The 17,262-nt window shown below is 34.3% G+C and overlaps 1 protein-coding gene across 5 annotated transcripts in view; it reads right to left on the minus strand.

Annotated features, from left to right (window-relative positions):
* The window catches only part of LOC113104808 (solute carrier family 12 member 5-like), a 125,842-nt gene that overhangs the window by 36,279 nt on the left and 72,301 nt on the right, over positions 1-17,262 (minus strand). For 3 of the 5 annotated variants that reach the window (XM_026266141.1, XM_026266142.1, XM_026266147.1), the window contains exons 2-4: positions 17,038-17,067; positions 5,955-6,049; positions 4,490-4,621 (exon numbers count right to left, since the gene is read on the minus strand). In XM_026266141.1, coding sequence (XP_026121926.1) covers positions 4,490-4,621; positions 5,955-6,049; positions 17,038-17,067 — 257 coding nt within the window. The remainder of the gene's footprint in view (positions 1-4,489; positions 4,622-5,954; positions 6,050-17,037; positions 17,068-17,262) is intronic. The other 2 variants (XM_026266143.1, XM_026266148.1) reach the window with 1 other exon arrangement.

The raw sequence follows: 17,262 nt of genomic DNA on the forward strand, positions 1-17,262 counted from the left end.
CTTCATATTTTTGTGGAAACTGAGATGCATTTTATTTTCAAAATTCTTTGGTAAATATAAATTGAAAAAATAAGTATTGATTTAAAATAGAATCTTTTGCAACAGAATAAATGACTTTACTGTCACTTTCGATCAATTTAATGCATCCTTGCTGAAAAAAAGAATGCATTTCTTTCTTACTGTGTTCTTGCTTTCCATCAGTGCTCAAGGGTGTGATAGAGTTTCCCTCAAATGTCTGTCATTAAAGCAGATGTTATTATTCAGAGAGCTGCTATGAACATGCTGACACTTTCTCTCTACAGTAATGAGATTCTTTTGCAATGGGGGAAATGTGTTTAATTGTCATGAAAATAATGTTTCAATTCAAAAACACATAATGGATAAAATATTATTGCCTCAAAACGTGATTCTGACATGAATATGTTCATGCTGTATATTTTGCATGCCATCAGGATTGACAAACGAACTATTAATCAACACCAGAGAGGCAGAAGAGCAGAGGAGAAGAGCAAGCAGCTTGTAATAGTCTTCTCTCGCTTGGCTGCCCAAACAGGAGCTGACAGTGCTAATGTGACTTATTTCAGACCGGGTGAATTATTAAAAACCACAGCAATGGCAGGGGAAGGAAAAGGGCAGTGAATATCACTGTCAGCTCAACACGGATTACTGTGTGTACGCCAGCATGTTCAGAAATTGCACAAATAACTGCTCTGTGCCCCCGTCCCTTAGAGCTTGACATGAATTAGCATTTTTCCTCAGACTCTGTGTGTGTGTTCATGTAGCGAGTGTTGGCTTTTGGTCCACAGAGAGCATATGGCAACTCTAGCGACCACATGTCACCACGTGGAACATCTGATAACCTCTCATTATGAGGCAAAAACTACTTCATAGCTCATCTTACATCATCCTTCAGGAGAAAAATAACCTTTTTATGCATGCAACCAGCGCACATCAAAGCAGAAAGACATAGAAAGACAAAGAAATATTAGCTTCTAACCAATTATCAACTCAAGCAGTTGCAACAACACAACATTATTAGTAAATTGTGCCATTTTTAGACCACAGCTGAACTGCAAACATTAATAGATTTTTAGACCGACTGAAAGAAATGGTGCAGGATTTCACTTAGAAATCAATAGTAAATTTCACCAAAAAACTGAAATAGTATTTTCATATAAAATGCACTCAAATAATATTTATTTACAACTTTGAAAATGCAAATGTAAAACATTTTTATTAGTTATTTTTTGCCTGGAAAAGTATGTGCACTAGTAATAGTGATTTTTAACTTGATATTTTGCCTAAAAACAGTGTTACATGCTAAAGCTGAAAAATAAATAAATAAATAAATAAAACATAGAGATGCCAAAGACGCTCATCTCATGCATTTCACCATAGATCAGCAATTTGAAAATTGTACCAATCCCCAAAGTTAATCATTTTGCATGTTTAGTACTTGAACAGTAAATAGTAAACTGTAAAAATTAGCAAAGTACACATCTAGTATAAACTACTTTTCAAAAGTTTGGGGTCTGTAAGATTTATTTAATGTTTTTGGAAGAGGTCTCTTATGCTGTGTTAATTAAATAAAAAATATAATACAATCAGTAATATTGTGATGTAATGTCACAATTTAAAACTGTCTTCAGAAATGATTTGCTGCTCAACAAACATTTCTGATTATTTTCAATGTTAGTTGAACTGCAAAATATTTTTGTGGAAACCATGATACATTTTATTTTTTTCATGATTCTTTGATGAATAGAAGGAAAAAAAAATTTTTTTATTTGAAATAGATCTTTTGTAACATTATGGAAGTCTTTATGGTGACTTTTGAACAATTTAATGCATCTTTGCACAATAGAATAAAAATCTGATCCCAAACATTTGAATAGTAGTGTATTGTATATGCCATTGTAGATATGATTTCTGTGCCATTTTTTTTTTTTTTTGGCGGTGTGATTGCTAATGAACGGACCCCTGGCATAGAGCATGCATGTGGTTACGTGAGTACATTTGCTGTTGGAGATGAACGGATTGACCCTCTCAAAATGGAGTCTGATTGGAGAGCAGATGCTTTGCAAGATGAGTTAATTAAGTTGAAGTCGCAGTGTGAAACAAGAGGAAGATTATCGCTCTCCTCGACCGTATTGAGAGCACGAATCCAATTCCATCTCGGTTCTCTATTTTACTCCTGTTTCTCTCTCGCTCGCTCTCCCTGTACAGCTGAGGGTGATGTACTATATGACAGGGTTTCATCTTCACTTGGGTTTTGGTCATTTAGGCTGCTTGAGTAGGGAAAACCAGAGGGGAAGTATAATAGGAGCTAGTTAAACACACGCTAGATGTCATGCACATGCTCAATAGAGACTCTCCTTGAAAAAGATAAACTTGTAAACTAAAACTATTCAAAAAATTTTTTGGTTATTGAAATAAAACTGAAATAATACAAAATATAAGATGAAAAAAAAAAATCTTAAAACTGTGCATATATATGTTGGGTTGGGTATCGAAAACAGGTTCCATTTTAGAACCGGTTCCAATTTTCCAAGAAACTGGTAATCGATAAGACGCGTGAATTTCGATTCTGCTTAACGATTCCTGCGTTTGCATTTCAACTTGATAAAAAACGATTAAGTGCAGGAACAGAAAGAATTCGCGCCCTGGTTGTGTGCAGCGCATATGAAGCTCAAGAGCGTGCACAGAGAGCAGTGGTCGGCATCCCGCTGTGGGTTTCGGTTTGTGTCCGTTCTCAGACTGTTCCATGTATTTCCAATGTAAAAAAGGTTGTTCCAAGCCAAAAACTGACTTCTTTCATATTTGTCGACCAATACACAGAAAACTATATCAATATATAATCATCAACACAACTGTTTTTGTCTTACATGAACGTAAGCAGATGAGAAATAAAACACACATGTACAGTATTTTTGCTTAAAGAGACAACAGCCTAATAAACGCGCTGCCTGTCATTAATGTTAATCAAAGAACTAAAGAAAATCATTCACTGATCTTGACTGAATATATTTAATAACTATACTTGATTCATCTTTATTTTATTTATAAAAAGAAAACTATGCAGTGTTTTTAAACTTTTAATTACACTTTCTGTACCTGAAATTTTGTTTAGTTCTATTTATTTATGATATTGCTAATTGATTTGTTTGTTCCTATCTTATTACTGACTGTTTACTTGTCTATAATACTTTAATATTTGAAATGTATAATCTAGTTGTTTTTGCTATGGTGTTTTTTTTTAAAGTACAGGCAAAATTCCTCTTGCAGTGTTTTGTAGGCTGCTGATTTTTGCTCATGTCATTCAGCTGCAGCAGAATACTTTGTAAAAAGACAGAATACATGTTTGACATCTAAATGTTTGACTTAAATTTTTTTATATTAGATTTTTTATCTTATTGGAATTGAAGCTAGGAACCGATAAGAATATATATATATATCACACCACACAATTTAATTCAAAGATAGTAAAAACTATTTTGAACTTGAAGAAAAAAAATCTGTAAAATAAACAATTATTTAGATTGCAAACACTTTTTGTCTCTCATCATATTATAGTATTTTTTGCAAACAATTCTTTTATTGATATTAAACATATTTGTGAAATACTGAAAGTAAATGAGAAAGCATTATAGTGTTTTGGCTTTCTTTTAAAATTAACGGAACAGCAAATTCTATAATACTTTTTTTGTATTCTGTTTACTTTTTTGTCACAGTTCTAGCTAATCGTTTATTATAATATAGAGACAGCAAACAAATGAAGAGATTCATGCATTCAGGCACTCTCAACAATGTCAAAATAAAAGTCCTCAAACCATTACAGTTTCCACCAGTGGCATAACTACAAAAATGCTAAATATCGGCAGATATATCGGTTGACTACTAAATATAATAGCATATAAAAAATAAAAAAATAACATTGCACGGCTTCCATTTCTAAGTAATTTGCCGCAAATATTATGATTTTAAATTCATACTTACATCAATTCATATTATATTGTTGGCTACTTATGAAAAAAACGCATTTTATTAATGTGTTATATACCATAACACGGCAACATGATTCACTTACATGTGCACAAGTAAGACTACCAGAAGTTACTTAAATGGAGAAGTTTTTGCATATTTTTTAAATAGCATTTTAATATAAAACACAGAGTTGGAAGCAAATTTGCACACGACAGACTGAGAAACAGACCGGGAAAGGCCAGCGCCATGAGGGAGGTTATGAGGCTGATCGAGGCCACTCTCTAATGAGCACACTATTTCTGGGATGGCGAGGGACCAAGGGAGATCAGGTCACAGGTCAAAAGTGCTGAGAGCTGTCATTCACACACGGGTTTGAGTCACATCCGATATCTTTATATATTTATACGCTCCGCCTTGCAAAAGCCAATTAATAAACACCTGTAGCAATCAAGAGCTAGATGAAAATGTGCTGCTTTGAGAGTGTGCCGTAAGCGTGTGTGTCTACCTGAACAGTTTTCTTGCGCGAGCCTTCGTTGTTTTCCGCCTCCTCGTGTTCTTTGCTGCCCTGGGGCAGGTTTGAGTAGTTGGCGAGACTGCTGAGAAGAGACGATACCATGGGAATTGTGTCCATTTCCTCCTGTAGAGTAAACACACACACATACAGAACAAATATTGTAAGCAATACATATTTCAAGTAGCTTGTGAGGATGACATTTTTACATGTATATATTACAAATGAACAGAGCTGTAGAAAGAGAGATTTCCGACTACTCCGTTCACTCCAATGGACCAGAATTTTACAGCAACGGTGGATCATGGAGCCACTCAATAGTTCACAGAAGTTAGTGCTAATATTATCAGAGATGAGCAGAAGAGACCACTGTGACAAACCTTTTTAAAAGGTAAGACATTCATAGAATAAAATTATATATTATCAGCAAAGCTAATCAAAATACCTTGTGCATTAAAACAGATCATCATTAGATTATTCCTCACTTAGTTAGTATATTTTTGAACTGTTATTTATTCTCTTCATGCAGTTTCATCCATCATTAAGGCTTTTAAACTGGATTTTTGGTGGGGAGTTATTTGATAGACTTGGATTTATTGCAAAGGATGCTGATGGACCTAAGTGAGGATGAAAAGTTTAAAATAGGTGAGCAGTTTTCATTTCATAATCCTGCTAGGTTAAATTTCCAAAAATTTATTATATACCCAGTGAGCTGTCTGAGGACAATTTTTGCTCAGGGTTTCTTTAATAGCTGATGAAAAGTCTTCATTTGTCCAAAGCCCTGTCATTGCTTTTTAAAAGAATCAATAGTGACATAAATATAAAACAAAATATCAGTCATGCATCTACCTACAGATAAACATTAACATTTTCTCCTAACATTAAAATTTTAGTTTAAAATGCATATAAATGCATAATTTAGGTCCTATCAACTAATCAGCATTTCAATACATTTTTGGCAGTTGACTTGAATCAATGATGGCCAAACCTCTTCCCCAAAATGAAAAAAAATGCATGTTTGTTTTAAATTGAAAAAAATAAATAAATCTCTGTTTAATTGTAAAAAAAAAAAAAAAAAAAAAAACCTTTAATAAGTTTACTGTTAGCCCACAGCCTTCAATCATATTTAATTTTTGGCCCTTCATATTAAAAAGTTTGGGCATGTCTGACTTAATTATATGAATTAACATGAAGCCATAAAAACGGCAGTTTAAAATATTTTTAGATGCAGTACAGCATGTGTTTTACACTTCTTTTGGACTTACATGCTGTTATCATCCACCTGCAGAGTTCAATGTCCTGGGGACTTCCTGCCCTTCAAATGCTAATTATCCTTATTAATTACTGTCAGACTCTTTTTTTCCATTAATCACTAAAGTCTGCGTGTGTGTGCCTCACTGTCTAGTTCTAATGAGAGTTGAAATGTGCTGCAGTTGCAGGTGCATGTGTTTGTGTGTACCTCAAACAGAGCCATGTTCTTGCCGTCATATTGCTGGTTCTTCTCTGGGTCGGTGCTGTTGATGAATGGACTGCTCTCCTTGGGGTTACCATCTCCTGTTAGCAAAAAACACAAATAAATCATCAGCATGACAGCAGACGCCACACGACTCCAGGGGGCTTTAAGAGGAAAAATCTGCTGTGATGATCCCAGCACTTCACATTTTAGGTCATGCATGATGCATGCATACTAAAAACAGATGCACACTGTGCTCGCTGCATATTGCAGAAATTGAATTCACATATATGCATTTGACAGATGCTTTTATCCAAAGTGACTTGCATTATAGATCATGCATTCATTTGGAATCAAACCTATATTGCCAGCACCATGCTCTAATTATTTTACATGGTTCTTCTACTAAAACAGTAAATATTACTGGTAAGGATACTGTTAAAGTGGGCAGCGATGCATATGGTCACACATGTGGAGTGATTGTGATGACCTGTACAGGTGAGATGGCTTAAAACTGCCGGTGTGTTCATTCACCTGGGATCTTGCATCAGATATTTTTAGTGCCTGGATGACAGGGTTCAAGTGGTGATTGGGTCTCTGGACTCCCTCACACCACAGGAGAGGAATTTTAAAGAGGTGCACTGAACACAGGCTGGTTTCAATGGGATCACTAAGAAAAGTCTCAAGTCTTGAATCTCTACGGCCTAATGTTCAATGTTCATTTGAAGGAATTTTCTGTATTGATTATTCCCATATGCTTCACATAAAAACCTGACCATGTGTTTTTTAATTACACTTTGCATTGTCAATTTAAGGGAGTTTAATTTGACTTAATTTTGGAAAAGGTACTGGTCATCTTCTTCCTAGACATTATACTGTGAAACTAATTTTTTTTATTTATTTATTTAATAAATTTTTATTAAGTTTGACATGCTGAATATGAAAATCACATTTTTTTTTTTGTATTATTAATATTCCTCATGAAAACTCATGAAAAAAATATGTTGACAAGATAATGTATATGCTAACAACAACAGGTTAACATTAATATTTACCAAAATTAGTCATCTAAAACTACCCGTACTTACAACAGCAAAATAAATAAATAAATAAATAAATAAATAATTATATATCTATATCTATATATCTATATCTATCTATCTATCTATCTATCTATCTATCTATCTATCTATCTATCTATATATATATATATATATATATATATATATATATATATATATATATATATATATATATATATATATATTTATATATATATATTTATATATATATATATATATATATTAAAAAACATTTATTATTTATACAAAAAATGTATCTGTTCTAAATCAGTGTTTCATAATTAATGACAGAAGTTCTCAAATTTAACTGATCTAAATATTTACCAAAATATTGATACAATGTAAAGATTTTTAGTAATATTTAGCGCCAAATATTTTTTTTTGCGTAATATTTTTTTATCAAAGTAAAAAATGTTATATAAAAAGGTTTAAAAGCTCAAGTATTTCTATTTAGTTAATAAAAATGCTTTTGTTCTTTTTGTATGTCCATTTAACTCTATTCAGGTCGAACCATAAAATGGAACAGATTTAGTTATACAATAAAAGCATATAGTCCAAAGAACTAATTGTGTGTTTTAATATGAATGCTTCATTCAGCCTTGGCTTGTTGCATTTGACACGTCAACACCAGTGGCGTTTTAAGTATTTTTATTTATTGTTAATATCTGTGTGTCATGTTGTTGTAATTATTTGTGATGGTCAACCCCTAGGTACATAGTGTATTGGAAAAATATACATTCCCTTAAAGATTGTCATTGTAGTGTAAGCACAAGTCTGCGGTACGGTGGGATTTAGATCAGTACAGCGTGACAGACTGACAGCCGTACTGAAATGCTCCAGAGGCCGAAGCATCGATCAAGCGATGACAGCAGGCAGCCGCTACATCGCAGTCAGAGCGAGGAGATCAGCTGTCAGCTCGCACACTGGGAATGACCGCTGTAGAAATCAGACTGGGACCGAAGGCATAACCTGTAATCAGGACTTTGGTTTTCTGTGTAGGAGTGTAGAGGTTAGAGGAACTGCCTTTATGATATATCACTGGTGACTTAATATTAGATAAAAGGTTTAAATGGAAAATCAGATGCTTCAGTTTCACATTTTATGATGAGAAAGAGCTGTGCAGAAGAATTTGTTTTTGAAAGCCTTATGAAATAAGGCATTACAGACAGAGAGATATAAAACTATACAACGACAGATAGATAGATAGACAGACAGATACACACACAGGCAGACACACACGCATGCACGCACGCACACACGCACACACATAAGCAGACAGACAGATACACACACAGGCAGACACACACACAGGCACACACACAAATACACAAATACACACACACACACACACACACACACAAGCAGACAGACAGATACACACACAGACAGACACACACAGGCACACACACACAAATACACAAATACACACGCACGCACACACACACACAAATAAGCAGACAGACAGATAAACACACAGGCACACACACAAATACATACACACAAATACACACACACACAAGCAGAGAGACAGATACACACACAGGCACACACACACACACACACACTCACAAGCAGACAGACAGATACACACACAGGCACACACACAAATACACAAATACACACACACAAATACACACACACACAAGCAGACAGACAGATACCCACACAGGCAGACACACACACAGGCAGCAAGCAGACGTCTGATGAGAAACGCATTCATTATGGAGTGTAACGTAACTAACGCATCTATCCGTTCCAATCACGAACACAAAGTAGAGCGGTAACGTCGTTTGACTGACTGTGATCGACGGGAGCTTCCTAACGTGTGTTACATGAACTTGTGTTTAACAGAAAGAGACTCGCTGTCAGCTTTAATATTTCTCTCTTACACAATCTGCTCAGTGACACCGCTGGGCCGTCTGGAAGCAGATGATTAAATCCAGAAAATAATGCTTCATTTGGTCATGCTTCCTGGCTTTTTCCTTCAAAAAAGAACTGACACATGGGAGTGTGTTTCTGTGCAAAGTAATATCAGAGTTCAGCGCCCAGCCCTATCTGACAGAATGAAGCCCCTCTGCTATGATGGAGCCGTCGAACACAGTCAAATCTGCTCTTTCATTGGCTCAAACATTGTGACACATTGTCAGGGATTCATCAGTGTTGGTTACACGGGACAATGTTTCACAGGGGCCTATAAATAGCAACGACTGGCAAAAACTCAAAGCAGTCCGAGTCTCAGACGTCGCACAGACCGCGCACACAAAAATAGCAAGAGCTTTCTCAAAAACCTCAGTCTGATTGGTTGGCTTCATGCAATTTCATAGTGCACAGTTTAGTTTTTGTTGCCAATTTCCAGGTCTGAGACACTAAACAATATTTACGCATTTGGCAGACGATGCATTCAAGCTGGTGAGTATTTTAGTGTTGATAGCATCTACAGAAAGAGAATGAAAAATTAGGCTTTTACAATACATTTTTCAGAATACCTTTTCTGCGTCCGTGCCTACTTATGCTATGCCCTAAAAGTATGTACTCTTCTTGTGAAAAAAAAAAAACAAGTACATACTCTTCAGTATGTAGCAGAATAGTAGGCAAGCCTTACTTCTTCGTCACAGACGCTATGTTGCTTAGTTAACATGCATTCTGTCACTGAAAAAAAATCACATTTAATTTAATTAATGAAGAAGCACGTTGATCTGCCAGTCTCGGGTCTTTCATGCCGATAACTCTCTATAGATGTTTGCATGATAATGCATTTAAAAGTGAAAGACCATTATAAAACTGCACAATGTTGATAGAGATTAAATATAACGTGCATAACATTAAATAAATATTTTTTAATCAGGTTACACACTGCGTCCACCATGTATGTAGTTTTTAAAGACTTTTTATGTGTGTTTGTAGTTCTAATCGAATCCATGTCCAATGTGTTGTGGGTAATATTAGCCGTTAGAGTGCGCATCGTTTTACATTTTGAATTTTAATCTCAAGTAGTAGATCATCCGGGAATCTTTGGCACACTCTTTTCAACATACTATGATTTGGGACATACTAATTCTATTTTCGAATACTATTTAGGATTGATAGCAAACATATTGGGACGCAGCACTTCTTTTGTGTACTGCAGAAGAAACTCGTATAGGTTTGGTATGACATGAGGGTGAATAAATGATTAATAATTATTGTGTGAACTACATCTTTAAACGCAGATTTACCTGCCCCTAAACAAAAAAGACTATATGCATTAGATGTTTAAATTAATTTTCAATCAGTAAATTACTTGATAACAGTAAATAGTGCAAAAAGCATGTGGAGAAATTCATAAAATAAATGCATGTTGAGAAAAATAAATTTTTCTTGAAAAAAAAAATCTATTTATCTAGAAATCTATTTGTGTGTGTGTATATATATATATATATATGTTAAAAATGTAGTTGTTCATCTGTGGGTGTTCAACTGCGCGCATTAATATGATCACTTCAAAGCAGAAAAAGTTGCAAAATGCCTTGCTAAATGAGACATCGCCACTTTCACAGAAGTGTAGCGTGACCTTCTCGTGCCAAGACCAACGAAATCTTGCAGCAGGAATGATCTCGCCATAGCAGGAGCGGGTCTTGCGTCTCTATCATGAGGTTCTTCCTGTTCTCTGACTAGACTCTTTTCAGCTAGCAGGGTATCTGAACAGCGACAGCACACACGGTGCACAGCAAACCCTCCATCTGTTGCCCTTGACTGATGATCCCAGACCAGTTTGATCTTTCCTCTCATTATGTTTGGTGAAGCTCTGATCCTGCAGGAGCACTAATGCACAAATCTATCCAAACATCTCTGAGGCTTGTGTGTGGCAGCGTCTGTGAGTGTTAATAAGACACTCTGCTGCGGTCACCGGCCGCGTGCATCTGAACAGACGCTGACCTGCGCCGATAGATCGATGTTTCATCACTGCTGAGGAGTGTTTTAGAGAGGTTTTCTGACAAGTGACTGCACACTTCAGCTCACCGATAATGATTCATGGGGCAGAGGTGGCCTGAAGCTCTCACAGGACCAAAACATCAGAGTGGGAGCTCGAGGAAGATGTCAGAAACTACACTTTTACAGTTTCCGGAGAGAATGTGAGTGGTTTACTGTATGTCTGTGCAAAACTCACTGGCATGACGCTAGAGCGGTTACTAACTGGTCTAAGACAAACAGCTAGGATATACTGGTTAAATGATGTATCGAAAATGAATAATATATTTGTAATTAATTATTTAAGTTAAAAATTAACAAGTCTTTTTAACTTCAGTAACAAATACATCAGTGCTGTGCATCAGTTCAAATGATTTCAATTGAATCATTTTAAATAAACTGATTCAAAACTGACTCATACTTTATATTACTTATGCTATATATGTAATGAAATATTAGTTAAATTTTTAATATATTTTACTTTGTATATTAATCAATGTTCCTCTAATTAAAAAAAAAAACAATTTAGTCAGTTCAAATACATATCAAGTTATTCACTATCATCCTAAAGTTTGAGGTCTCCTTTGCTCACCAAAGATGCATTTATTTGATCAAAAAATACAGTAAAAACAGCAATATTGTGAAATATTATTACAATTTAAAATAACTGTTTTCTATTTGAATATAAGTTAAAATATAATTTATTCCTGTGATGCAAAGCTGAATTTCCAGCATCATTTCTCCAGTCATCAGTGTCACATGATCTTCAGAAATCATTCTAATATACTGATTTGCAGCTAAAAAAAAACAACAACTGTTGATGTTGTGTAATGTCATTTTTGATCAACTCAATGCATCCTTGCTGAAAAAAACATTAATTTATTATTTAAGTATCATTTTATTGACCCAAATAATAGTAGTATGTTTTTGAAAATTGTTCAAAGAATCAAAAATATTAAATAAATATTAAATTGTTTTAGTTTTAGTTATATCGCTCAGCTCTACCACAAACGCTGCAGGACTGAGGTTTATTACTTAGAGTTAGTGTTAGTACTCTAATGATGAGCAACAGTAATAGTGACGCTTGTCTTAGCAAACAACACTAATGAGACCAAACGAGAGGAAAAGGGACAGGAAGTGTGATTTTGGAAGAGAGGAAGTGATTCCGAAGGGCTCGCTGTTGGCTCATCAGGTCTGATTGAAGTGGGCTGTTGAATCATCCTGTCGGGTCGGGGCAGGAGAGGAAAACTGAAGGTGTTCAACTTCACTAACTAAAGACACACACACACACACTCCGAGGACCAGCCTCTGCTTCAGCCCATCGTGGGTAACAGCGATTGCTTTTGAGCCTATTACACAAGTCTATCTCTGACTCTCTTCACTTTTCCATCGACAAACATCAACACTGTCTCTGCTGGTAATTGCTGACAGCTCTGACGCACTCACAGAGTGAAAAAGAGAAAAATATACCGGGAGAAAAAAGAGAAGGCAGAAATACACCTCAAAAAGAAATGGAAAAGTGTGAAAAAGACAAACGAGAAGATGTGTGAGATCCAATCTGGGGAACAGGACGTGAAAAGCAGAGTAACTATAGTGGTTTACTGACGAAACCTTTGCAAAGGTTCATCTTTCAAACAGATCATGCATGCATTATGATCAAATTACAGCATTTTCCAGTGTTTATAACCAGGGTTTTATGTTGCCTTCAACTAATGTTTTATATTACGATAAATTATATTTATGAGATGTGCATGCATGAACAGCACCAAAAGCAATAATAACCTCTGGAAAAAATTTTTTTGAGGCCTATTCAGGAAAAGCTAATCACTTCTTATCAAGTTTTAATTGAGACTGTTGATAGTTTCTATACGCATTTTGTGCTTTGCTGTCAACAGAGAAAAAAATAAAAATAAATAAATAAATAAATAAATAAATTTAGATGATTTATGATTATGGATTATGTGACAAAACTTCATTACCCATCATTGACTGCTGCAGCACAACAATAAAATACATATGCATTAAATAAAATGAATTAAATGCATCTAATCTCTTCCTCTTTTTTTTTTTTTTTTTTTAAATCCATATTTAATGTCTAATTAAATCCTAATTGTATTTATTTATTTATTTATTATTATTATTTTTGAACTTATAAGAAGTCAGAATTTCCCAGGTAAAACCCTAGAGGTACATGATGAAAGTGCAAGGGGAAATTATAGCCATTTATTAGTACTAATTAATCCCAATTCCTAAACTTAACAACTACCATACAAACTATTAATAAGCAGGAAATTAGGATAAAATTCTCTTAAATTAAAGATGCAATCCCAAAAAAAAAAAAAAAAAAATCATTATATCTTATAGTTAAAGTTAAAGTTTTGCTTCTCAAGTAAGTAAGTCATATTTAGGACATTTTAATTTTTTAATAAGGTTATTTTTAGTGGGAAACTAGTAGAAAAATGTAAAACTAATTTTGCACATATTCAACAAATCCAACCATTCTGATTTGTTTTGCATATTTCACATACAGTCATTTTTATCTTAATAGGTGCATGTGTATATTTTACAGCAGTGCTGATGTTGGCAGATGTCTGCAGGTTAAGTCTCAGTGAGCGGCGGCTCTATTAAGCTTTTTAAAGCACCAATTTTCAGTGTGTTTGTGTGTGTGTGTGTGTGTGTATGCCACATTTTGTAATAAGTCTGGCACTTCAAAAGGACTTTGAACCCTGTGGAATGGCCTCGCCTCGCTTCCATTTGTAGTCTAACAATATCACCTTTTTTATGCATAGACGAGGACGGAGCCTGACAGCCCAGGCGAGAACACACGGCCACAGAGATTTAGGATCAAACGGCTGGAAAATGAACTCAATGAGGAATAAAGTAGCAGATTGAAATATACTGAATACATTTAGCCACTCAAGCATTTCAACAGTCCAGCTGAAAAACAAACCGGCAAAACAGCAAAATGCGCTAAATGTATTGGGAACTTGAAGTGGGAAATTTATATTTTTCTATTTCCAAGCCAAAAAAGCTGCACTGAATGTACTTAAACTCAAGAATATTCTTTTTTAAAAGCTGACTTGAACAGATTGAACAGGTAAATGTGCTACACATTTAGCCAAAGAGTGTTGCAGCACCTTGAATTGTTATTGCATTGTTGGTTTTTAGATAATTTTACATGCACTTTTATAAATGCTATTTTATTTGATTTATTTCTGGTGGTATCATAGTCAATTGATGGCAATGCATACCATAGTACTTTGATATATGCCATGTTTGTTCATATTTAATTACCATGGTATTTACATGCCCCTCCAATGTGCTTCAAAGAATACCATGGTTTTATTTTATTTCCTTCAAGGGTGAGTTTCATTGAAACGGTGAAAATGTGTATTGGTTAAATTTTATTCCCCAAAATGTCAAAGCTAGTGTAAAATTAATGGTTCTACATAAATAAAATATATTTAGTATTCCAATAAATCTCAAGAAAAACATGCCCAATTAAATTTTTTAAAGAAAATAAAAACGATAGCAAGTAAATAAATAAATAAATAAATAATTTACGTATTTTATGAGTGAACTAAATAAATGTAAAAAAAAAAAAAAATTGTAAACCTATGCAAAAATTATATTACTCATTCATTCCATTTTTCTTTTTCTTTTAAATTTTGAGTTGCACGCTTTTCATGAGACTACAAGCAAACAGTGCATAAATGCACAGATGTCCAGGGTTAATATTTAGTTACTATGTACAATAGACAGATGGTGAGGTAGATATTCTATTTATATTCACTCTGACTCTGTTATCACTGACTGTATGAGTTGTAATGCACGAGCACAATGCAGATAAATGCAGCTTCATGTCATGCATCTCATGCATCATTCGGGTTTAATGTGTTTAGACTTCAAAAGGGAAGCGAAGGTGGTATCGAACCTCTCCAATCCAAACCATGACACAATTACTGGAGATTTCCTGACTAATTAATCAGGATTAACTAGCTAATAGGATTTGTTCAAGATAACATCTAACAATCAAGATAATATAGAGAAGGTAAAACTGCTGTGTGTAACCGAACTCTGGCTGAAGAGATAACAGGAGATAACTTTACACAAGTGTCAGCGGCTCAGATCGCTTGCTTCTGTTTGAGGTTTGGCCAATTAGCTCTGAAGCACCAGTTAGATATTTTCTCAAAGCTTCCGATTGCTGAAATCACCAAAATGAAAGCCTTTTAGCTGAAGGCAAGCATAAATGTGCACTGAGCAACATTTTGTTGTATATTTTATGGCCTTAGATTTTACACAGACACCGACTGATGTAGATTTTTCAAAGTTTTCAGTATTGAGACACTGATTGACTTCATCCAAGAGAGTAGACATCATATCAAACAACTGACTGAAATAATTTTAAATAAACATGGAGTAGTTCACATCCAAATGAACCCTCAGGCCAACCAAGATGTAGATGAGTTTATTTCTTCATCAGATTTGGAGAAATGTAGAATTGTATCACTTGCTCAGCAATGGATGCTCTGCAGTGAATGGGTGCCGTCAGAATGAGAGTCCAAACAGCTGATAAAAACATCACAATAATCCACACCACTCTAGTCCATCAGTAAATGTCTTGAGAAGACAAAAGCTGTGTGTTTGTAAGAGGCAAATTATTCATTAAAACGTTCTTAACTTTGAACTGTTGCTTCTGGCTAATATCCATATTGCATTCTCCAGTGAAAAAGTCATCTAGTCTGAATCAGGAGATAAATCTGCACAGTACAAACACCGTTTAGAAGCCAAAACAGTCCAATTCAGATCTAAAGAAATTTGCAGGTGGATTTTAATGTAAGAGACAACAGGAGATGTAGCATAATTATTGATTATGGACTCATATTTTAGGTTAAATCAATGGTTTGAAGTTAAAAACATCTTAATTATGAATTTGTTTCTCACAAACACTACTTTTCATATCACAAGATGTTAACTGATGGACTGGAGTGCTTTGGATTATTGTGATGTTTTTATCAGCTGTTTGGACTCTCATTCTGACGGCACCCATTCACTGCAGAGCATCCATTGGTGAGCAACTTATACAATGCTTAATATGTATGCATTTTCACTGGTTTCCTGCTTTTCACAGGCAATCAAACAGAACATGAACATACACACACATTGAGAATCAAATCAAAGGGAGACATCACAGACACAACATGCTGCTTATAGAGGACACACAATGAAAAGATAAAAAGGAAAAACGAAACAAATAAGGATCAATGACGTGATGCTAATTTTGTGTGTTTTGTGTCCAGAATCTAATAACTTATTTAAAATGCTGAAAATAAAACAGAATTCAATAAAACTTTTCTGCGATTAATACAATTGTTTATCTTATTTGTTAAAAAATAATAAATAAATAAAAACATGCAGAAAACAAAAATCTTAAAAATAAAATAACAAAGTAACTTTTGTTTTAAATTAGCTACATGATAAAAATTACTATTTATATATATATATATATATATATATATATATATATATATATATATATATATATATATATATATATATATTTTTTTTTGTAGGCAGTATTTAAGTTATTTTGTTTTTATGTGACACAAAAACCTTGAACAAACTATTTTTCCATTTTCATAATCTCTGACATAATATTTGCCACATCTTAAAATTATGAAAAATATTTATAGAGAGAGAAAGAGTCAGATATACTTTTCATAAGATTCTGAAATATTAGCAAAAAATTTTGCAAGCTACAGATTAGCTTTCTGAGGTAAATGCATGCAAATAGTGCGTTCTAAACTATTCAAAGCTATTTCTGAATTACTACACTAAGCTACTATTGAGCTATTTGTGGACATCGTATTTGTCATTGACCCATAACTGGAAATACAACACAAACAGACAATATGTGAACTAATAGTAAAGGGAACTTTTCTTTCAAGAAAAGTCCAAGACATTGAAGACACACGACTACATACAGCCACACGTCACAGTGTTTTGCGTGAACACACACGTGTCGCACGCACAACAGCAGGAGTCTGCCCATCTCTCACCTTTCTTGGGTGGACAGGTGGTGTTGACCACTGGAGAAAAACACACACAACTTTAGAACATCATCACGCAGCATTCATCTACATCCATCAAAGACAAAACAAGTATTATCAAAATTAAAGTGATTATAAAATTATGTGTCTCACACATTAATGTAAAATCATAATAGAGGTTAGTAATTATGTTGAAGGAGTAGATCACCCCAAAATACAATTTTGGCTTCTCAA

This window comes from Carassius auratus, chromosome 6 (assembly GCF_003368295.1).
Source record: "Carassius auratus strain Wakin chromosome 6, ASM336829v1, whole genome shotgun sequence".
Classification (NCBI taxonomy): Eukaryota; Metazoa; Chordata; class Actinopteri; order Cypriniformes; family Cyprinidae; genus Carassius; species Carassius auratus.